The sequence below is a fragment of the Nannobrachium achirus genome (genome assembly GCF_963921795.1).
Source record: "Nannobrachium achirus genome assembly, chromosome: 8".
NCBI lineage: Eukaryota > Metazoa > Chordata > Actinopteri > Myctophiformes > Myctophidae > Nannobrachium > Nannobrachium achirus.
In genome coordinates, this window is record NC_137817.1 from 49198030 (window position 1) to 49222288 (window position 24259).

At 43.7% G+C, this 24259-nt stretch overlaps 1 protein-coding gene across 1 annotated transcript in view; it reads left to right on the forward strand.

The window, feature by feature from the left end:
• The first annotated feature begins 5371 nt into the window (after positions 1-5371).
• The window catches only part of LOC308290336 (calpain-5-like), a 46618-nt gene continuing 27730 nt past the window's right edge, over positions 5372-24259 (forward strand). The window contains exons 1-3 of the mRNA XM_080732132.1: positions 5372-5522; positions 10366-10524; positions 19634-19765. Of these exons, the coding sequence (XP_080588258.1) occupies positions 10369-10524; positions 19634-19765 (288 nt within the window). The 5' untranslated portion in view covers positions 5372-5522; positions 10366-10368. The remainder of the gene's footprint in view (positions 5523-10365; positions 10525-19633; positions 19766-24259) is intronic.

Here is a 24259-nt window from a genome sequence, read left to right on the forward strand (position 1 = left end):
ACTAACTATGTTGGGTGGAGGGGGAGAGCCAAACATTGGGGTGGGTCCACTACCTACGTTGGGTGGAGGGGGAGACTCAAACATTGGCATCTGAGGAGTCGACGTGCTTCTGGCAGGTGTGTCTTCGTTTGCGTTCATCAGGCCTGTCTGATTGACCTTGGTTGCATTGCTAACCAGCTGCTGGCTGTCGACCTCACAATGATCTGCGGCCCTCTTGCCTTTGGACAACTGCTGCGTGATCTTGGATTCCATCTGAGAGTCTTGAGCCAGAGTCTTAGTCAGAGCCTCCAGGGCCGCCAGGGCCTGGCAGATGCGCTCAGGCCCCAGCAGCAGCAGCGTCTGTCGGATGGACAACAGCAGGGAGGCTGGGGAGCTGCTCACCTTGTTGAATAGAGTAGTAAACACCTCCAGGTGATTGTTCATGTCAATTCCCCCATTGACCTTCAACAACTCATTCTCGTCGTCAGTCATGAACTTTTTATAAGCTACGTGATGGTCTGCTTTCACCTCCACGGCTGCAGGCTTCGCCACCTCCTCAGCCACCTTGTGTTCAGGGCTTGCTATCATATCATCCAGGTAACCATGGCACAAGCTGCCGGAGATCCTGCTGCTCCTGACCACATTGCTGCGCTGGTCCACCGTTACAATCGGGTTGTGGCTGTTGATCACGTCCATGACCTGTTCCATCAATTTCCTCGTCACCTTCATGCCGCTAACTTCCCCCTGCACCTGGTCGTTGTCCGCCAGCAGCTCTGTGTACTTGGCCAGGCCCCCTGGAACCATCCGTGAGATGCAGATTTTTGGGACCTTCGCCAGGCCAAGTGACGTCATCCACACGCTGGTGTAGTCCTGAATGTAGTATCCTGGAGGCTTGTCCGAGGCGTGGAAATGGAGACGCATGTGGCTGTGGGACTCGGCCAGGTCTGTGATGGAGGCGACGTGCTTTTGTAAGTCCCGCGGGATGCAGATGCCCTTGTGGCTTGTGTCATTCCAAAGCACAACCTCCGTCTTCTCCTGTGTCAGTGTGCTGACATTGTCGTAGTTGACCTCTTCTGAGTTGACCCTCGGCAGGGGGCGTGGTGTCAACATTACCTTGCAGAAGTTGCCATTGTTGATTTGTAGCAGGTCGCCATGAACATCAGCATACCTGATCATCTCCCCCATGTTGCCGATGGGGTGGATGAGCTTGTAGAACTCGAACTTGTCTGGTTTGGCCCAGTCCATTGAGAACTCTGCACCAAACTTGCTTCTCACCACCAAAGCATTACATTCTGGTTGCGATGTATTAGAACTCGGATCAATGCTTTTGTTCTGTTCGTAGAAGGCAGCAGTGGTGGAAGCAGGTACAGGGCTGGGTCTCTTCTCTACAGGCTCCTTAGCTGGGTCTCTCTCTGGATAGGGCTCCATTGTGGTGTCGGCTTTCAGCTCCACAGCTGCAGGCATCGTCGTCTTCTCAGCCTCTGCCGAGGGTTCCTGGCTGAGAGCCGCCACAGACTTCTGGCACGAGCTGCCGGAGATCGTGCTACTGCTGACTGCGTTGCTGTGCTGGTTCACTTGCTTGACCTTCACAACAGGTTTGTCCATGAGCTGGTCCAGCGATTCCCCTGTCGTCTCGATTCTGTTGAAATCCTCTACCGCCAGCAGCCCGGTGCTTTTGGCCGGGCCCCCCGGACTCGGAGCCATCCAGGAGATGAAGGTCCCCAGGCCATGTGGCATCGCCCAGGCGCCGGTACCGCAACTGATGTAGAATCCCAGAGGCTTGTCCGAGCCGCTGCAGTAGAGACGCATGCAGCAGGGGGACTCAGGCAATACGTCCAGGGCTGTACTGGTGTGCGGTCGCTTGCAGCTCATGTCGTTCCAAAGTGTGACCAACGTCTTCATTCTGCGCGTCAGCATGCTGAAATTGAGGTTGTCGACCTCTTCTTGTCTCTGTATGAAGAGCCTCAGCAGTGGGTGTGGCGTCAACACTGCATCGCCGAAGTTTCCACCATCGTTCATTTGCAACGAGTCGTCATGTACGTCAACGCTGTTGATGCCCTTGTTGGCGATGTGGTAAATATGCATGATGAGCTTGTAGAATTCCTTGAACTTGCCAAGTTTGACCCGGTCCTCCAAGAAACTCTGGAACTCTTTGCCTTTCACCGCCAGAGCATTACATTCTGAATATTGCAAAGGTTGCGATCTATTACAGCTCTGATCATTCTTTTCATTCTGTTCATAGGTGTCAGCAGCGGGGATGGGGACAGGGGTAGGGGTGTAGGTATTCTCCGTGTTCTCCTCAGCTGTGTGTGCCGCTGGTTGGGGCTCGAGCATGGCATCTGCTTTCAACTCTACAGCTGCAGGCGTTGAGTCCTCCAAAGTCGCCACAGACTTCTTGTGGCGAAGCCTGCTCTCGAGGTGGTCCCCTATGCTCATGGTCCCTGCCATGGCCGAAGGCACGCTCAGGTACCCCACCAACCCGCTGCTGTCGGAGGGCTGGGCCGAGCTGTCATCAGTGATCCGCAGCGTGACCACCACCGTCTTATTGGACATCGCGTCTCTTGTATGAAGGTCCTCAGTGTATGTGTGACTGGAATGATAGTTTTATTGAATAGAATTGTCTTTTTATTCTTTATTTATTTAACTGGAACAATGCACGTGAATCAAGATTTGTCAGAGAACTTGGTTAGCAGAGTAAAGCCAATTGAGACACAGACACACAAACAGATCCCTGGATTTTGTAAATTAAAATGTTGACTTATGATTCCTACTTCCTCGTCGATGTAAATATTGTAAGGATATTTCTCTGACCACTAATTTTTAATTATTCCATGCTCAATGGCTAGTACAAAATGAACAACCCGCCGCGAGTCACCAACTTTAAATGATTTTGATGACGTCAGTACGTCGTATGATAGTCGTAATGATAGTGTGTGTGTGTGTGTGTGTGTGTGTGTGTGTGTGTGTGTGTGTGTGTGTGTGTGTGTGTGTGTGTGTGTGTGTGTGTGTGTGTGTGTGTGTGTGTGTGTGTGTGTGTGTGTGTGTGTGTGTGTGTGTGAAAAAAAGAACTTCTGGGAACTCAGATTAGTGTGTGAGTGAGTGAGTGAGTGAGTGAGTGAACAGTTACTCTGAAGCACTGCTGGACCGATCTGAGTTGACACACTTCTAGTTGACCAAGCACAATGATGGGGTGCGACAAAGTGTTGTCACTGTTTATTGCCAAAATGTGTTGTTTTTGTGTGTGAGTCTTGTGCCAATGACCGTCAGAGATTATGTTATATCTTTTCGGGTTGCTAAATTAAGCTCCAACATCTGGCTTTGTCCGGGCTCTGAAGCATGGCCTACATCTTGTTTACACCTTGGCACAAAGCTCTCAAAGTTTGTTATACGTGCAAGGTCACATTGGCCAAGCTTCTCGGGACGCTTAATGAAATTAGCTCATAAATAGCACCGCTCACTTCACACTAGGAGTGATTTTTGATACTCCATTCCGTTCACCGGAAATTGCCTTCAGAAATGTCTAGGCGGGGCCTATTTCCTACAAAAAAATAACATTTGTTATGAACAAAACAATCATGCCCAAATTGGAATTACATGTTTGAAGGGCCTCTGTAAAGCACACCGCTTTCACTCTGGTCTGTCCTTGTAACTCTTACAGTATTTCCCTTATAGCCTCCTCATGATCTGAGTGCTGCACCCCACGATGAGCCCTGGGTTAGGCTACAAAGTCTGGCGTGCACATTTCTCTTGTTGTGTGCAACATCAATCAGATTCAGTGCCTATAAAATAACAATTCAACTTGTTCAGATGAGATACAGTACACATGAAACATGTCCATGGGATTTGTGGGTCACCAATTCCTGCATATTTGATGATCTAACCAACCTTTTATTTATTTTTCAAGTCATATTATGCAACATTAATCTTTTTTTAAGATTAGGTGGAATGGCTATTGTGAAAGATATAGTGTAATATATAATACAACATAATTATTATAATTGAACACAGTATGACTTCAATATACAAATGGAACATGTTGGACCTATAATTTGGTTCCATTTACATTAAAAGTTTTATTAACACAGATCATTTTACTCTACTGTTTTTGTAACTGTAAATGCTGAATGGTTATTTTATTGAGGCGAGAAAATTTTGTCTTGAACTATTTTTTATCACAGCATCCATTTTTTGTATAACGTGATAGGCTACTTTTTAGTTTTTTTTTCTAATTCTAGTTTTGTTCTAGGCCTATAGTCATTCAAAAGTAATCCAAAAGTATTCAGATAGATTAGATAATTATTTGTAAACCAATGGATTACTTACTAATACAAACATTTGCCATGTTTAAGTTGCTGTAAGTCATTTTGATTGTTTTGTAAGCATTAGGTTACATATCTATATTCTTAATCACTGCTATTGACTGTGTGTTCAGTACTAAAATTGAGTGCAAAATGACCCCAATGTAAACAAGCCATTGCGCTTTCTTGGGTTTAAAAAATCCTATTAATAGTTGACTTTGTTGACCGCTATGGACCAGAGCTATAGGGAGGCCCACGCTGTTAATGAACAAACGCTCTAATAATGAGAATAGACAGAGCTTTGAGGTTTTTTTTTTACTTTTTGTTTTAAAAGACAAATATAATTTTCAGTCTCAAGCTACATCTTTAAATTCAAATCAGGGCACACCAGTTTGCATTGAACAGAAAACAAATTTGCATTACTACCTGAAAGCCACCAGAGGTCACTAGCATGTCAGGAAACAGCAGAATTGAAACTTTCCATCGTCATTTTCCATCTCGCCTGCCTGCCTCTGCCTTCATTCCTCATGTTTTCCGAACGAAGTCCTGAGGCTGAAGCTGAACCCGCGGCACTATTAAACCCAGATTCTCCCTCCGTGTTCCTTTACGAGAAGCAGAGCCCTAGGCCTATCCTTTAATTTATTTTAGACCTATTTTATGTCCAGACCATGCCATCCATGGCTCATTGAACCGTTTGTGTGAAAGTTGCAAATAAATCAATTCAATTCAAGGGAGCATGGGAATACATGTTTAAACTGCCAAAGCAAGTGTCAAAATATAATAAAAACAAAATGGCCTGTCATATATAGACTACAAATAAATCCAAATTAAACAGAAATTTAACTTTAGTGCTTTTATCGTTTATTTTGTTTGTTTTATGTTACATAAACTCAGCATGGGGTTCTGGTCTGGTCTGAAATTCTGAATGTGCCATTTGTGAGTAGTAGTAGCCTTGTAGAAGTAGGCAGCTCGTAGTTTAAAACTTGGCCACTGTCCCCCCCTTTGCTTGCTCCTCCTTCCGTGTGTGTGTGTGTGCGTGCGTGTGTGTGTGTTGAAACTGAAAGAGCCAGTGATGCAGTTCCGTGCATCCCCCAACAAGCAGCAGTCGTGACTCTTGGGGATAATAAAGTGAGAACAGACCCTCTGGAGACCCCCGATCCGCGCGTTGAAGAGACAGAGTGAAGAAAACAACACAACAAGAAGAAGGCACACAGGAAGGATCATAGCGACGCTTCACTTTCCGAGGTACGACTAATTAAAACTAATGATGATGGAAAACGGTTAATGAATTCCCTCCTGGCTGTGTGTTAACACTACAGTGATGCGGTGCATGAGCCCATGCATGCTGAACTCTGTCGTTACCTTAACATCTGCGTCGTAGGCTATGTATGACTGTTATTGTTATGAAATAGTATCCTATATGCAAATTGCAGTGCTGCTGGCATAATTATGGTAGCCTACAGCCAGCCTACACTGTTTAAGAGTACTGTGTTGTAGGCTCAGCTATACAAATGAGTTAAGTTATACGTTTGTAACTCAGAGTCTCAGCTTTTTAGGCTACAAATGGTAAATTAACTTTTCGCGTATCTTGTTCGTATTTTTTAGCGATTCTTCATGCAGAAGATACTTGCAGCGCGTTATAAACTAACTCTATGGTTATAAACGTGTAGTAGTAGGCTAACTTACTAAATGTATGTTGTAGAATAGAATTATACCAAGCCTGGCCAGTGGCCACCCATTTACCAGATGAACAAAGCTGTAGGCCTACATTACTGTGGCACAATTCTCTCTGTTATTATTGCCAACTCCCACACATGTAACCACACCCATGTCACACCATGTATAACCCAGATCTGACTGTCATTCTTGAACATAAACATGTTGGCTAGTATGGCTGGCTACTCAGGGGGAAAAAGCACTTCTTGGGTCTAAACATTTCCTGGTGCTCTGCTGCAAGTGTAAAAGCAGATATCTCCAATTAAGGGACATTAAAAACCTACTTCTTGGGCTAGATATCTGAGCCATTTACAAAGGCAAATATAGGCTATTGATTGTCATTGAATACACTTGGTGGAAGGCTATTGAGGGCTGTATAAGTAGTCGTGTAGAGCACTGCAGTAACGGCTGGTTTTGAGTGATTTGGACAGGTGACTCTCTTCCGAGCAGGGCTGTGTTCCATTTCAGCCCATGGTAAGCTTTCCTTCAGACTTGTCACACAGACACAACACAGACTACAACACACCCTTCTTTACAAGTTGTCCATGTGTTTGCCACATATGCTCTCACATGGTGTATATAGCCTGCCCTGGGGTGTAATTAAACCTGTTCCCTAGTTGAACTAATAACACTCACTTTACCGTTTAATGTGGATAATTCTCCTGTAACCGACTGGGTAAAGACGCTTGTTTAGAGTAGACTGTTCCATTTCAGTCGCTGGGACCTTTACCTCCTCTGACACTGCCATGCTCCAGTTGGCAAACACAGCTTCAGAAGAACACATGCAGGGGTCATCTGAGGAGAGGGAGACTTTCTCTGTGGTACATTTAGGCCTAGATTTGAATATTTAGAACAGTGGATTTAAACCAGTGGTCCTTGAGGGGGTCCAGGTGGTCCCCAGCTAAATGATGGAGAGTTGATCAACGTTTGCCTGTTAGTTTTCCTATGGTACCACGTCAATACAGCATTGAATTGTGTACAAAATCTTATCCAAAGATAAAAATAATAGTTTGGGCTCAAAAGCCAAATAAATAATGGACCTTGATATGATTTAGAACATACAGTACTCTACATGTAGTTACAGAGGCAGTACCAGTGCTAGACAACTGTATGGCTAGCAGGAACATGTATAAATGCAGATGCTGTGTTTATGACTGTGACACACATACACACACACACACACACACACACACACACACACACTATTCCTTGTTTCTTCTCATTCCCTATTCCGTATGAGTCGGCTGACAATGAGTCATTCCATAGTTACGATGGTTGTGTTGTGGTCATTTAGGGAAATAAACAAGTGAATAAAGCATGCACATTTTCAAAAGCTGATGCTGGGCAGTAGCAGCAAACATCACAAGAGAATAGAATCTGCACACTGGATAAAGTTCCAATGGTATTTTTTTTACCACCCAGTTTCAATCCTGGTGGCTCTTCCTCACCCATGCTTTAATACTTGAATCCATCTGAACACATCTTGAAAACATTAATTTGGTCCCTGTCCCTGACAGTTAATGGTGTGTTGGTTAATATACACACCTCCAGAACTAGACATAATTGTCTTCTTAGAGTGTGACTGAATCACTCTTACGTCTCCCCTGAGACAAAAGAGTGAGGTAGATTCTGGGTCCCTGGACTGGCTGGGGTCCTTAAAGCATTGGTTCTCAGGGTCTGGGGACCCCCAGGAGTCCTTGAGGGAGTTCCGGGATGTCCCCAGCTAAATGATAGATAGTCAGGAACCAAGTGAACCCTTATAGGTCTGTAACTCAGAGTGAGTACAAACGTACATTTGCATGTCAAATTGGGGGTCCTTGAAATTAAAATGGTTGAGAATCACTGCTAGAGCCCTAAAATCTTCTCTTATGGGGGTTGGGGGTCCCTGGACCATGGCGTATCTTTTCAAATGGGGGGCCGCAGAAGGTGCTTGCGGTGCATAAACGTATAGTAGGCTAAACTAAATGTCCACTGCTTTTAAAACTCCCTGTATTTTATTGTCTGTCTGTCTGTCTGTCTGTCTGTCTGTCTGTCTGTCTGTGTGTCTCTCTTTCTCTCTGTGTGTCTCTCTCTCTCTTTCTCTCTCTCTTTCTTTCTCTCTCTCTCCTCTCTCTGTGTGTGTCTCTCTCTCTCTCTCTCTCTCTCTCTCTCTCTCTCTCTCTCTCTCTCTCTGTTTCACACACTACATCCCATAAACTATCACCGTGGTAACCAGCATCCCAGAATGTGGGATGCTATAACATCATTATAACCCCATCACGGTTAAGATCTGGACTGGAGCCTGTTTGAAAAACATCTTCGTTGTGTCCAGAAAATGTGCCTTTAGGCCCAACGTGATAGAAAACATTGTGTGTTCGACTGTTCCTTTGTTCGTTTTTGTGCTGTTTCCAGTGATGACTGTGATCATGTGACAGTATCAGGTTTTTTAAATGAAGGAGAGTTGAAAAGTTCACAGCCTCCTATAGTCCTTGAGCAAGACAGTGAAGCAGACCTGCGAGCTCAGTGGACTCTTGGCTGGTAATGTGTAAATCCAAAATACATGCAAAAATAATCATAATGATTTTGGATGCATAGAGCAGCTGCGGCTCTAATAATTTGGAAGTTATGTCAGCAGCGGTAGTGTACGCTGCAAAATCCTCAGTGTTAATTTAACCCCTCAAAGTGAACAAATGGAGCCAGAGTTGAGTTGACACTAAGGATTTGTCTGTGTTTGAGGTCAGCTGAGCTGTGTTTGCTTTGCTGGCGGCGATCCTTAGTTCAACATGATGGGAGTTTCTGTTTTATTTTCCTGTCATGTGACCGACAGGCTACTTTTCTGCGTGTCTTTTTGAGCGGTGGTAAACCGCTCCATAGAGTGGCTGTGTGTGTGTGTCTGTAGCCATTTCTCCTCATGTTTTGCCATAGCAATGTGTGTGTGTCTGTACTCTGTAGCCTGTCTGTAGCCTGTACATCCTAGACTTATATCCTAGTCTGAAGACGTTATGCAAGCATGACCACCGCTCATTTCACATTGGGTGTGATGTTTTTATGACATGTGTGTGCGCGCACATGCGTATGCTGAAAAGGAGGATATCCTTGTTGCAAATCCTTACCGTATATAATTGATGACTGGGCGTATAGTGGGCAGCTATTAGAATGCAAATAGACAGAGGAATCAGATACATCTAGAGTGGTTTCCAACAGTTGAAGAAGTTCATGCTCAGACACACTAGTAAAGACACATAGAGAGACAGTATAAGCTTATTATTAGCCAGTGATAAAAAACAAGACTCTGAATTTCATGCACGCACGCACGCACGCACGCGCACGCACACACGCATCCACACAAACACAGAATGTGTCTCTCATTACACACAGATGAGTAGCAATCCCAGATCTATTCCAAGCACTCCAAGCTCCCACCACTGAACAGGACCCCTCTGGGCTTGCATGGCTTTAGCTTCACTGTAAAAGACGTGGGAGTCTGAGAAGAGTGTAAAAATTGGCCCATAATGGACTGTTCCTACAGTAACTGTTCTTCATAGTGTTTTTGTAAGGATCCATTGTCCGCTGATTGTAGCTACTTTCTCCAACAGTTGCCAGCTGCTCTGTCAGATAATGGTTCATTCCTGTACCCAGCTGCCTGCCAACAACATGAACCTAATAAACCTGTGTGTGTGTGTGTGTGTGTGTGTGTGTGTGTGTGTGTGTGTGTGTGTGTGTGTGTGTGTGTGTGTGTGTGTGTGTGTGTGTGTGTGTGTGGTAGAGATGTGCTGATTGATCGGTGACAGATCGCGATCGGCCGATAATGCATCTATCAGCTTTGATCGGTACTGGCTTTGCCTCTATCGGCTTTGCCGATCTACAAGCTAAATCATCTATTTTCACAATATTTATCTATTTATACTAACAGACCTCAGCCTGCAACCTCCTAATGTTTATACTTAATATACAATATCAATGTTTTGTAAGAAGAATCATTAAATATATAAATGCTGCTACAGTAACACAATAAATAGAAGAATTTATGGATTTGACACTGTGATCGGGAATATCGGTATCGGCAGATACTGGTTCCAGTTGATCGGTGATCGGTATCGGCCCCAAAAATCACAATCGGAGCATCTCTTGTGTGTGTGTGTGTGTGTGTGTGTGTGTGTGTGTGTGTGTGTGTGTGTGTGTGTGTGTGTGTGTGTGTGTGTGTGTGTGTGTGTGTGTGTGTGTGTGTGTGTGTGTGTGTGTGTGAGAGAGCGATTACGATTATGTCACACTCGGCTCGGTTCGGCTGTGACGTAGCTGCGAGCCGGAATCACGATGGGACGCTGGAAACTTGTGGATAGGTGACGGAGGTCCTGTAATGACCTTGCTGTGGGTGTGCGTTGTGTTCCTACAGGTGATGGTGGTCCCGTACGAGGGCCAGTCCTACTCTGAGCTGAGGAGGCGGTGCCAGCAGACGGGGACCCTGTTTGAGGACCCTCTGTTTCCCGCTGCTGACCGCTCTCTGTTCTACCAGAGCAACCGCATCGGCCGCATCACCTGGAAGAGACCCAAGGTGAGGAGGGGCTTTGGGGCCCACAGCCGCTGGTTGAGCAGCATGGCTGTGGGGGGCGGCTGGGCTCTCATCAGTGGTGTGTTCTAGAATTTATTTGAGGGTATACTATGATCTATGTTCCGCGGCCATTCCTGTGGCCAGTGCATACGCCAGTGCATAATGCCTATCAGATACTCTACTTTGAAAGGTTCACAAGGGCAGGCTCTATTTCTCTTTTTCTTTTTCACAGCATACGGCGTAGACCCCCTTATCAGGTAGAACACATGAGCACTGGCTCTCATGAAGGCATGAATTGAAGCAGGAATTCAAGGAATGACCCCACCCCATTCAAACATTGATCTTCATGTGTATATGCTTGTGTGCGTTTGTCATGTCACTGTCTGTGTGTGTCTCTGTTCATACTTGTATATGTATGTATGTGTGCGTGCATGCGTGTGTGCGTGCATTTGTGTGTCTGTGTGTGTGACTGTCCTCAACCTTTGCTCTGTGGCCAAATGTTTGAACAGCCAGTTGTGATATTTCTTCCTGCTAGGTGTGTTCGTCATCGACCACAACGGATTCTTCTACAGCTACACTACACTGTCTCTGTCGGGTGGAAACCATGTCCAAAACTGTTACTTTTCAGTATTCAAAAAGAAAAGTAGCTCAAAACTTCGAGCTTGTGGATCTGCTCATTTTGATGTTTCTTTTGTGACGCTGTTGTATGATCAAGTTCTGCGTTAATTTACGAGAAGAAAGGGCGGGTACCGTCATTAATTCGGCTGTTTGGTGCTGCCGAGATTTTGTGACTCCCCGAACCGTACCGAAATTAATTTGGCTCTAAAAGTGGAGTATGCCACAACAGTGACAATACCGTTTATCATGTTGAAATTTACATAAATTTTAGTTTTCATTGCATGGGTTTAACATTACAGTATTACGCCAGGGCTCCACCAGGAGCGTTGCGTTGTGCTGGCGTCAAAAAATTTACCGGGGGCGAATTGGGCATCCAAAGTTGGCTCCGAACACAGCACAACGTCGGCAGTGGACCACCCTTCATTAATTAAAGAGGGAACGTTCCCAGCGTTGATAATGACGCAACTCTCGATGGCTGCAGTGGAGCAGTCAGTGGCGTAAGTCAACAAACGGCTCAGACCAGTGGTTCCCAACCTTCTTCTGGATCAGGACCCACTTGAAACTCTCAAAATATTCACAGCCCACCCATCTGACCACTTACAGTGGCAACCTGTCAGCTGCTGTTTTAAGTGGTCACATGGGTGGGCTCAGGGTTTATGTTAAAGATCAATCAATGCATTTTGTTCCGTAAAGGAGCAGTGGAACTAAAGGTCAATTAAGCACAGGATGAGCAACCCCCCCCCCCCCTCTCCATGTCCTGAACTACCCCCACCCTCCTGCTTGCTTCACAATGTGACTCACCTTCAGGCACCTGTGGGCTGTATCGGTAATAGCAGGTTATTATCAGTGGGGTTGTGTAATGAGTTGATTACCTCTATTAAGTCGCCTACCAATCAACAGCCATTATTCTCACTTCTATTGTCTATTGTTTCTAAGGAAAGACCTAGAGCACTCGTTCTGAACTGTTTTGCCCTGAAACCACTTTTGCATTGGCCAAGATGTCAGGACCCAAAGTAACAGTCCCTTTGCTGAATATTACGGTAGTTTATTAACCATTTTTGTAAGCCCTATGCTTCTTGGTACAACAAATCACATCACGACACGTTATGAGCTTGTACTGTACATGGGCCATACATCCTATAACGGCCCAAAATAGTGATGCTAGGGTTAACAAGGTTAAAGTTGCTGTTTGACCATGACCATGTCAGCACATCTCGTGACCCACTTTTGATTCCTGACCCACTGTTTAGGAAACCCTCTCGTAGAGTTGAAGTAACCTCAGTGTTGGAGCAACAAAAAAACACTTTGATTTTGATTAAAATAAGAACTAAAAATGTCTTCTATAAACTCTTAAGTTGATCTTTTTCACGCTACTGCGTTTTGCTTCCTGTGATGTTTCTGGAGTTGCGTTCCACAGAGTTCTATTACATAAGGTGAACTTTCAAGCACAAAGCCAAACTCACACAATGTTTACACAATGGAAGGATGTGCTTATCATGGCCGTCGGCTGGAAACCTTGTATATCCAAAATCCAAACGCCAAAAGAACCCTACGTTTCTGCGAATCCAGTGCAGCTATTATTTAGTCACAAATTATTGTTAATGTTTTCATCTGATGTTATGTTTTCCCAGTGTACGTACATACTGTCACAGCAGAGGTTTACATAGTTTCTAATATTGTGTACTGGGATGTGATTTCTAGCTATCTAAAACCACTCTGTTATAAAGGAAAAGTGGGCACTCCATTCCACTTGCTGATTTGAACCATTTAGCCTAATTCTTTCAAGCTGCCTTTTAAAGCAGAATTCTGTAACTTTTACTTTCTAACCTGATATTTGAGCCTACCACTCAACCAAGAGACAATCCCCACTAGTAACGCAGGGCGCCATTTCACGGCAGATTCCGACCGTCCCAACTCGTCACCTGTTTGTCGCTACGGGTGTTTGAATGCATTGGTCCTGCCCAGTAGATACCTGTTAGACCATCTCCATACAGAACTGATTGATTTAAAATAAATTTGTATTGATTCAAACGTTAGGATTGCACCTTTAAACATTGGATTTGTTAGACCTGTGCCATGTGTTGTTCACACACAGACACGATCTGACTCAGCATTCCACAGTCCAAAATGTGATTATTATTTCATTATTTAACTGTTCAACCATTGTTGATCTAATTTTGAACATTGCATCCTTTTGTGCAGCATTAGTGGCTGCGCCCAGAGCTGTTTCCTCTGATTCAGACCACTGGTACTGAAATATGATCCTGTTGTACTGGAACCATTATGACTTTGTGATAAGCCAAGCTGTTTAGTATCAGATTATTTAGGCTACGATTTCTGGTTTCTGTTGCATACCCATGAAGTGGGTAGAGACTCGAGAGGTGTGGTAATCAGAAAGTCACACTTTTGCCTCCCGGCCTGCCCATGTGTTGACGTATCACGCATGCAAGACCCTTAACAGTTCCCTCCGAGGGCTCATCATCATGACCATATGAGCAGACATGGGAACAAACAGTCTGCTACTGCTGGCTGCATTTGTGTACTTGTACGTTTGTCTGTGTGTGCGTGCGTGTGCATGCAATCTGTGTGTGCATGCGTGAGGCTCAAGTGCACCATGTTAGCTCAATAGGGAAGGGCCAGTACTGTACATGTCATAGGAATGAATGCTGCTCCAGCCACAGCTTGAGTCACTTCACATTCACGACAATTGAGACATAAAGAGGATTTTCTACATTCTTTTATTTTACACTTTGCATGAATTGATGTTAATGTCAGCCATAAGTATGGAGCAGATATAGACCCAATAAAACTGTCTCCAGAGACCAATGTTTACAGACACAAATATATAAATGTCTCTTTATTTTAATTCAATAGCTTTTACGCCTGACCAGGACAGATATATTTAAAGCTGCTATTCAGAAATCATTTTAATTGAGGTAGGACACCTAGTGGTTGACGAGCAGTAGTGCCTGAATCTCATACAACATTCAATATCTCCAAGCAGGGAGTCTGTCTTGGCAGAGCAGTAGCATTAACCCTAACCCTAGATTTATTTGTATCTCTCTAACTATCTAAGCTTAAAAATAATTATCTGATACCAGTGTATCATTTACAGCTGTAGAGATAAGACAAGCCTTTAGTCATGTAATGGACCATTAGTGTAAATCATTAATGATCCATGCCGCCGAAAGGTTGTGAAGAAAATGCAAGGCGCCCCCAAAATCGATCGGTTTGATTGATCTGTCCAAGGGCGTGGACGGAACAGAGGATGGGATGATTCATAGTAAATAAAGTAAACACATTGACAATTTTTGTTTTTGCAAGCGCACCTGCTTATGAATCTGTGATTCATTTGATGAAAGTGGAGTTGTTTACTATGTGGTACAATCAGTGGTGTAAAGTAACCAAGTACATTTACTTAAGTACTGTACTTAAGTACAGTTTTTAGGTATTTGTACTTTACTTGAGTATTTCCAATGTCCAAATATTGTACTTTTCCTCCATTACATTTATTAGACAACTTAAGCTAGTTTTGTAAATTTATATTTTCATTACTAACCAAACATTAGCCACCTATATATGTTTTGGCCATTTGAAAAAAGACAATCTACAAGCTCACAATGCGTAGATCTTCTATTTTCAAAAGGTTTTTATACATTTGAAAATAGGACACTCTGCACAATGAGTACTTCTTTTACTTTTGGTACTTTAAGTACATTTTGATACCGATACCTTTGCACTTTTACTCGAGTAAATGTTGAATTCTGGACACTTACTTGTAACATAGTATTTCTACATTGCAGTAATTGATACAATTGAGTACTTTTACCATCACTGGGTACAGTTAGTTATTGGGGAGCGTGTCACTGTCGCTGTTACTACATCTCATCTTTTCAACACCCGACTCTAACCCTCACCCTAACCTTAACCTCCGTGGAGTGAGTCGCTAACCCTCCGGTCGAAATGATGGGCGTTCGCAAAAGCGAGATTTCTCCAGTTATTGTTGTTGGAAGGGCAGTACACTCCCTGTGTTCTAAGTTTAGCTTCTTTATTTGACATATATATACAGCAGGAAAGCCCTGAATAGATTTGACCCATCAGCCAGAATGCAGTCTGGCTAACCATCGTCAAATAAAAGGGAATGCCCGCTCTGTTTGTTCCTTTTCCTAGCTATCAGAGTCTGTCTTGAGAGATTAGCCAGAATGTGGTTGTGAGAAAAATGTGCGTCTTAAACACGACATCATCCACAAGTGTGATGAAATGGAGATACTGTATGGTGAAAGATGCTATTGGCAATTATTGTACAATAGGATAATTACAGTCCATGGAAGTCAGCCTTCTGAATGTACTCCTAAAGACAGAGATGTGTGTGTTCAAGAGACAGAGAGAGAGAGATATGACAGAATGGGAGAGAGAGCAGGGACGTGCTGGCCATTGGGAAAAGCGGGACAACTCCCGAACGGCCGGTTCATTCCCGGCCGGTGCAGGCCGGCCATTTGGAAAAAAATGAAAAATAAAATGTCGGCCTTCGTTCCATTCTCGTATCTCCAAGTTTCAAATTTGTAGATTTTTTCGCAAAGCAAAGCCCTGCTTCATCATACAAGGCCGTCGCACGAAAGTAGTGAAAACAGCAGATCTACAAGTACACAACGGTGCGAGGCGTTGTGTGCTTGTAGATCGGCTGTTTTCGCTAGTTTAAATCATTTTTAAAATGATAAATACAAAAACAAACGGTTTTGGACATACAGGGTTTCCACCCGACAACGACAAAATATAACTCATGTAATTGGCCCACTGGCTTGTCACTTGTCATGATCTGAAATGGCAAATCTTTGAGTAGCAGCAGCGCTATAGAGAGAGATCTCTCTCTATAGCGTGCAATGAGGGCCTCTCCAACTCTTTTTCCCGGGCTGAATCAGGGGCCCAGCATGTCCCTAACACAAAAAATTTCACCTTTTTTTTGTGTTAGAAGGTACCCATAGAAGATGTTTTAAGGTGGTTGGCATTTTGAATTCATTTTCTGGTAACTTTTATAAGCCCTTCAATATTTGAATGCCCATTTCATGCTATAGTCAAATAATCCGATTAAACATCATATGCATTTGATTAATTCTTTACTTTTAAATGTATTTCTTTCCATGTTATATTGAAGGACATAGATAAAAGAACAATATGGAAAGTTATTTTGAATGGTATTGCAATAGATTTGTAAATATTATGGTAAAAGGCAACTTCTTTAATGGCGTTTTTGTCCATTTTGAGTATACAAGAAATTACACAATTCAAAACACACATCACACCAAAATGGATAAATAGCAGGTCAAAGAATAACAGCAAGACTAAGAATAAGAACATTTACAACATTGAAAATGTGTCATGCTAAATAGACAATATGACAATACAATTGAATATAACATGACAACACTCAATGCTTATGGCAAACTGTACCGTCCTGGGTATTATCTAATAATGGAAATATGTGTAATCAGTAAACAAGAAGCACTCTGGTATGGTCAAATAATTTGAAAATAATAATAATAATACAATCATGTAATAACAGTAAAATGCTTGTAATAACATACGATTTTGGTGAACTTTTGAGGCACTACTTAAGGTCTATTTCTTAATTTGTCAAATTAGTTTTTGTACCAAGCTGCACGGGCACATCCATATGCTCCACTACAGTAAATCCCTCTTTTACGACAAACACGATGCCCTGTACTGGTTTCCACTTGCCTTGCATCCACAAACTGTAGGTTCCAAGCATCTGGCCTAAAGAGGTCTCTTTTTTCCTATAGTGAACTGGCAGTGAGAACATTAAATGCTAACAGACCTTGGCTTATAATATCTCACTTGACATTTTGATATCTTGAACTTTTTCATGTATCCACATTTCTTGTTTCAGTTGGTATGCAAACATAAGAATTAACACCAGCACATCTGTGTCTCTGCAGAGAATGATGCGCCTCTGATAGCGAGTAACAGTTATCACTTTTATGCCCATATATGAAGATCCCTGATGTCATCGATATATATCACTGGCCAGATGAAATGGAGATACTGTATGGTGAAAGATGCTATTGGCAATTATTGTACAATAGGATAATTACAGTCCATGGAAGTCAGCCTTCTGAATGTACTCCTAAAGACAGAGATGTGTGTGTTCAAGAGACAGAGAGAGAGAGATATGACAGAATGGGAGAGAGAGCAGGGACGTGCTGGCCATTGGGAAAAGCGGGACAACTCCCGAACGGCCGGTTCATTCCCGGCCGGTGCAGGCCGGCCATTTGGAAAAAAATGAAAAATAAAATGTCGGCCTTCGTTCCATTCTCGTATCTCCAAGTTTCAAATTTGTAGATTTTTTCGCAAAGCAAAGCCCTGCTTCATCATACAAGGCCGTCGCACGAAAGTAGTGAAAACAGCAGATCTACAAGTACACAACGGTGCGAGGCGTTGTGTGCTTGTAGATCGGCTGTTTTCGCTAGTTTAAATCATTTTTAAAATGATAAATACAAAAACAAACGGTTTTGGACATACAGGGTTTCCACCCGACAACGACAAAATATAACTCATGTAATTGGCCCACTGGCTTGTCACTTGTCATGATCTGAAATGGCAAATCTTTGAGTAGCAGCAGCGCTATAGAGAGAGATCTCTCTCGATAGCGTGCAATGAGGGCCTCTCCAACTCTTTTTCCCGGGCTGAATCAGGGGCCCAGCATGTCCCTGAGAGAGCGTGCTGTAGGCATCACAGTGGGATGGGAACAGTGGGAGAGAGATGTAGAGGGAGATAGCAGACTAATATTTGACTATAGCTTATTAGCAGAGACGGAGCGACAGAGATATGCAAACTTATGCATGCCATTAAAAACATAATTGCCAGCCCAGGACAACGCTGTCACTAAAAGACTGCCTGCCTCCGTGTATGGGTGCGTCACGTGTGTGCATGTGTGCGTGTGTGTGTGAGAGAGAGAGGGACAGAGAGAGGAAGGGAGAATGAAAACACCACTGTTGAGAAATAAGGTAAACAGATCCACCCTATGCTATTTATCCACTCCCTGTCACCTGGTGGATTAGGGTGTGTGTGTGTGTGTGTGTGTGTGTGTGTGTGTGTGTGTGTGTGTGTGTGTGTGTGTGTGTGTGTGTGTGTGTGTGTGTGTGTGTGTGTGTGTGTGTGTGTGTGTGTGTGTGTGTGCGCGCGCGCGCGCGCGTGCCTGTGTGTGTTCTGTGATCTTCCAGGGTGTGTGTGTACGTGCGTGTACATGCTGAGATCTTGAAGGGCGTGTGTGGGTGTGTGGTGGATTGGGTTTATGTGAGCTCTATCATTTGGCTGCAGTCCTATCAGTCTGCCTCTCTTTGGCCTGTAGTTAATACCTCTTTGAAGATTTAAAGGGCATCTCTCCTTCTGGAGAAGGTTTTAGTCTTCTGAATATATATTTTTGAGTGATTTGCCCACTGATGGTTCACCAAGCACATTTGCTCTTTTCCCCACAACACCCTGCCTCGTAAAATACATGCAGGCAGGTACACACATTCACATCACCTATAACTGTCATTGTTTTACAAATGTAAGTTTCATGACCCAAGCGGGATCTCTGAACCAATGGGAGACCAAACTGCTGATCTGCCAAGATCTGCCAATAGTACACAAAGTATATCGTCGTTGTCGGGTGAAAACCTTGTATGTCCAAAACCGTTGGTTTTGCATTTATCATTTGTAAAATGATTTAAACTAGTGAAAACAGCCGATCTACAAGCACACAACGCCTCGCACCGCGAGGCGTTGTGTGCTTGTAGATCTGCTGTTTTCACTACTTTTGGCGACAGCCTTTTATGATGAAGCAGGGCTTTACTTTGCGAAAGAACGTACACATTTGAAACTTGGAGATACGAGGTTTCCACCCGACAACGGCGATATGCTGATTAATGCATGTACCCACGTGCCCTGGTGTGACATCAACCTGTGGCTAGACTTAGTTGTGATCCAGACCTGAGCATGGATTACCCAGGATTGGTGCTCTGAAATGAGGCTGAGAGGGCAGCAGCCACAGCAGCATGGTGGGCACAGTGGATGTTGTGGTTGGAGTCTATAAGTAGAACCACCCTGCCTCTCCATCACTCCACCCAACTAATTATTCCTTCATAGAGCCATGAAAACACATTCAGCGACTTGTCATAATTTTTGAGGGTGCTAACCGTTCAAAAATCTACATCTGGCTTTGTCTGTTAGTATGTACAGTAAGTATACGTATGTCCCACAATTGTCTCATTGGCCAAGCTTCACTGGACACTTCACTGGACAATGAAATTAACTCACAACGCTCACACACACAAATTGTTGTTTTTTTGCCCTCTCCCCCCAAACATGTACTTAGAAAAGCATCATTATTATTATTATCATTAAAGTCACTCTCCCTCCATCCTCTCCAGAAGCTATGTGCCGACCCTCATCTGTTTGTTAACCTCCCTCCTTTCTCCCTCCATCCTCTCTCTAGGAGCTATGTGCCGACCCCCATCTGTTTGTGGACGGCATCAGTGCCCACGACCTGCACCAGGGCCAGCTGGGAAACTGCTGGTTCGTAGCAGCATGCTCCAGCCTGGCCTCCAGAGAGGCTCTGTGGCAGAAGGTAAGATGGTTCTCAAACTTTATCCTGTCAAGGACCCCCAGAATTATATGTATTTGGCTGCAAAATTATATGTATTTGGCTCTCAAAATATGTTGTTCCAGGGACCCCCCCAGAAGCAAAAGATTTTAGTTACCAGTAAGAGTGACCGCCAGGGCAAGTCGTGTCGTGTGAGTGTTTTAAAAATCAAAATCACGTTGCTAGGCAAAAGTATGCCAGAGTCAGTGTGAGAGCAAAGTGTGACAGCCGCTGCACGTTTAGTAGACAGAGGGGGCAGGGCTTCAATAATTACAACTCTTCCCTATTGGCCGGAAAAAGGCCCAAGTCGTGTGAGTGTTTTAAAATTTAAATCATGTTGCTAGGAAAAAGTACTGTATCCCAGAGTAAGTGTGACAGCCGCTGCACGTTTAGTAGACAGAGGGGGCGAGGCTTCAACAATTACAGCTTGTCCCTATAGGCTGGAAAAAGTGAGCGTTTTAAAGTTGAAGTCATGTTGCTAGGCAAAAGTATCCCAGAGTAAGTGTGAGTTGTTAGTTAGTTGACAGAGGGAGCGGGCCTTCAACAATTACAGCTCTTCTCTATTGACCAGAAAAAGGCCCAAGTCCTGTGAGCGTTTTAAAGTTGAAATCATGTTGCTAGGAAAAAGTATGGCAGAGTAGGTGTGAGAGCAAAGTGTGAGAGCCGCTGCAGGTTTTCATAGTAACTGCTCCCTGACAGTCGCAACAAAAGTTTGCTTTGAAAACGTATGTGTTCAAAGATTTGCACAAATCTTCATGGTTTAAAAAAAAATTGCAGATCTAGATCTGCTTTTTTTGAATAGCTAATGTATAAAACAATGGTTAAAGTGGTTAAAATCGAAAGTGACACAGATGCTGTCCAGGTCTAAATGGGTTCAAAACACAATTAAGGGGATGGATAGATTGTTATTGCTTTTTCAGCTGTCAATGTGCGACCCCACCTTCACCTTCCTGCGACCCCACTTGGGATCAAGACCCATAGTTTGAGAACCTCTGCCTCGGAGAGAGAGAATGTGTGTGGGAGAGAGGAGAGATAAAGAGTGAATGGGGGAGAGATTGAGAGAAAGAGGGAGAGCAGAGGTGGTCATTAGTGGTAGCTGAGTATGTGCCCATATTTACCGTACCTGTGGGTGTGGGTGAGTGTGTGTGTGTGTGTGTGTGTGTGTGTGTGTGTGTGTGTGTGTGTGTGTGTGTGTGTGTGTGTGTGTGTGTGTGTGTGTGTTTGTGTTTGTGTGCACATGCGTGTGTGTGTGTGCGCTAAGGGTGTAGTCAGTCTGTAACATAATGAGCAGTCCTTCTTGACTTCATAAGGTCTCAGCAGAGGCCCTCGTCTTAAAGACATGGATGGATAATGACCACGGCCTTGGACACAAACTCGCCATGGGCCCCTGCGTACATACTGTATTACATACACACGCATAGTACTCTTGTGAGGCTTCGCCAAGCACATGGCAACCCACAAAAACACAGCATTATGTAGTACTTTGAAATTATGCTATTTTGAGATACAGTACTGCCGTTTTTAGGTCTATTTTGTTCTATAAATGCCATGTACAGCACTGAATAGAGTGGACATTTCAGGGCTTGACATTAACTTTTTGAGGCACTTGTCCGTTCGACAAGTACGTTTCCCATTCACTTGTCTGGGCACAAATGTAACTTTCCGGATAAAAATGAGACATTTCACAGTAATTTCTTTCTTAAATGCATGCATAGGAGTCAGACATTGAAATAGAATAAATAACAAAAGGACTGCTAACGACCCTCCTTGCTCCCTCCACTCCATAGTATCGCCAGTCCATAGTCTGCATACAGCACAAAGATGATAGGACAAGTGAAACCAAGAGCCACTTGTCCAACGGACAAGTACATTTTTAATTAGCTTGTCCGGAAGGATTTATTTCTTGACCCGGAGAACAGTACAAGCCTTAATGTCAAGCCCTGCACTTTGAATGGTCAAACAGACTATGTGAAAATAGCCTATATTCCATATACCACTGGTTTTCCTCTGGCCTTCTTTTAATTAAGAGAAGTCATTGATAAGTTGTCCAACTGAACTCGCAGATGAGTGACAGTATGTTTAGGTGTCTCTTTGACATAATAGTCCTTAGATTTCTTTTTTTTTTTTTGCTTGACATTTGTACATAAGTACAGTTTTCCCTCACAGCTGCTGACATGATGCGTTAAGATTCCCTCACAGTATTAATGTAACGTATGCATGTCACAGAAACAAATGTACGGTCAGTAAATTGTACGACAAAGTATACAGGGCTTAAGTGTTTGCGCGTGTCTCTTTTTTCCACGGTTTGTTGTTATCCTCCCCTGTCCTCCTCTTCTCGGGGTCTCGGAGGGGGCTCGTCTGCTCTGAGTGTTCCGTAACTGAAGGGAAACTATCTGCTTATAGCAAGCTCCCAGGGACAGCCTGTTGTCCTGGCGACAAGCGACCAAAAAAACAAACAGCATTGCTCTGTTGTGTTGGCCCCTGTTAACAGAGGGGAGAGGATCATAACGGTTGAGGTGGAATGGAGGTCTTTTATGTATTCATTTATTCATTTAGAGACGGGCGAACGCAGTGCCGGTTCTAGGACTCAAGTGGCCTTATGCAAGATTATTTTAGGTGGCCCCTCACTAACGGATGCGCGCATACGTGCGCATCCGTTAGTGAGGGGCCACCTAAAATAATCTGTAGCACCAGATCTAAATGTTCTTTTTGGAGGCATATTGACTTTCTCATGAATCAAGTACAGGCAGCCAGGCCTAGAGTGAAGTTTGAGATTATGAGGAAGGAGGAAGGGGAGCGCATATTAAAATAATAACGCTAGTTTTTGGATAGGGGATACATGACATAATGTAACAATATGTTTAAAAAATATCTTCTTCCTGTGATGTGGCCCCCTTATTGGTTGTGGCCCTAAGCGGCCGCTTATGTTGCTTATGCCAGGAACCGGCCCTGGGCGAACGAAACGTCGGACTAATGACACGGAACAACGTTACTAACCCATAGCTGTGAACAGAGGAGGAAGGGGTACATTGAGAAAAATATTACAGAGCCCCCCCCCCCCCCCCCCCAAAAAAAAAAGGCGATAAGACCAGTGAGGTCACACAAAGTCTGTATGTAAAGGGCAATATGTGTAGTGGAGGTCTTAAAATGCACAAACTTAGTTCCAATCATTAGGATTGGGATTAAGATAACAAGCGAACATTTTAGAGGGGAAATTTCAGTTGGCAAACAGTTTGAAATGGTTCTGCCAACCTCTGATGGTGGAAAGGACCACTGTTTCAGTAACCTCTCAAGACAGATGAAGTGAAAAGTAACAAAACAGAGAGGGCGCTGTTTTTTTATTTGACAATGGGTTCCTAGATTGCTGTTTCAGAGGCTTGGCTTCATCTTGCTCCAGGAAAGTTTGACTGGAAAGGTTGCAACTTTATGACCCAGTGACTATGACTGAAACCATGACCATGAACTGCTGGAATGCAGTTTCACTTGGTTTGTCCTGATCAGAAAGAGAGGAATTGAAAAACCCCTGCATACTCAGAGACAGTGGTGGAAAGTAACTAAGTACATTTACTTAAGTACTGTACTTAATTACATTTACTTAAGTACCCTACTTAAGTACATTTACTTAAGTATTGTACTTATTTCCAATTACCGATACTTGTACTTCTTCTCTTGCTACTTGTTATGGCCATGTCCTTTAATCATTATCTTCTGGCAAAATATCAGAAATGAACGTCAGAATATTTTCTAAATTATCAACTTGGTCTGTCTCTTGGTTCCTCCCTTTTGGTGGTTTATAATAAGAGGCCTTGTGTCAATAAGTGACTCCCACATAACCTCTTCTTGCCAAGAGATTTATTATTTCAATTAAATAGATAAAGGGACTACACCCCTTAGCCAATCAGTGATTTAGAAACATTTCCAAGATCCTCCCTTCTGGAAAAACATTCGTTCGTCCAAGAGAACAGAATCTATCATAAGATCTTGAAAACTTGTTTTGACTCAAAAAACAACAACTAACAATTATTTAAACAGAAAAAAACAAGAATAAGTGAAGTACATACAGTATAGGAGTACCAAAGAAACACGCAAAAAGTCAGTTGTATCTGAAACAATATTTGCTTTGTACTGTTCACTGCCAAGGAAGTGATTGAATGTCTCGAAAGCGAAACCAATGAAAATAACAGTCAGAGACAAAGGCAGCAAGTCATAGTAGAGAGAGGGAGTAGGAAGGGGTGGCGGGTATGGGGGGAGAGGGAGGGGATTGGAGAAGGAATGGTGTGTGAGAGTCTGCTCTATATCAGCATTCACCTCTTGTCCAGTCAACCAACGCAAGCTGAAATATGTTGTTGCGACGTATCAAAACCTCCACCGTCCGTCCGTCCGTCCGTCCGTCACACGTCACACGTCACACCTTTGCCCTGCTCATATCTCCGCATCAGTATGACATCACACTGCTGACATCAGTATGACATCACACCA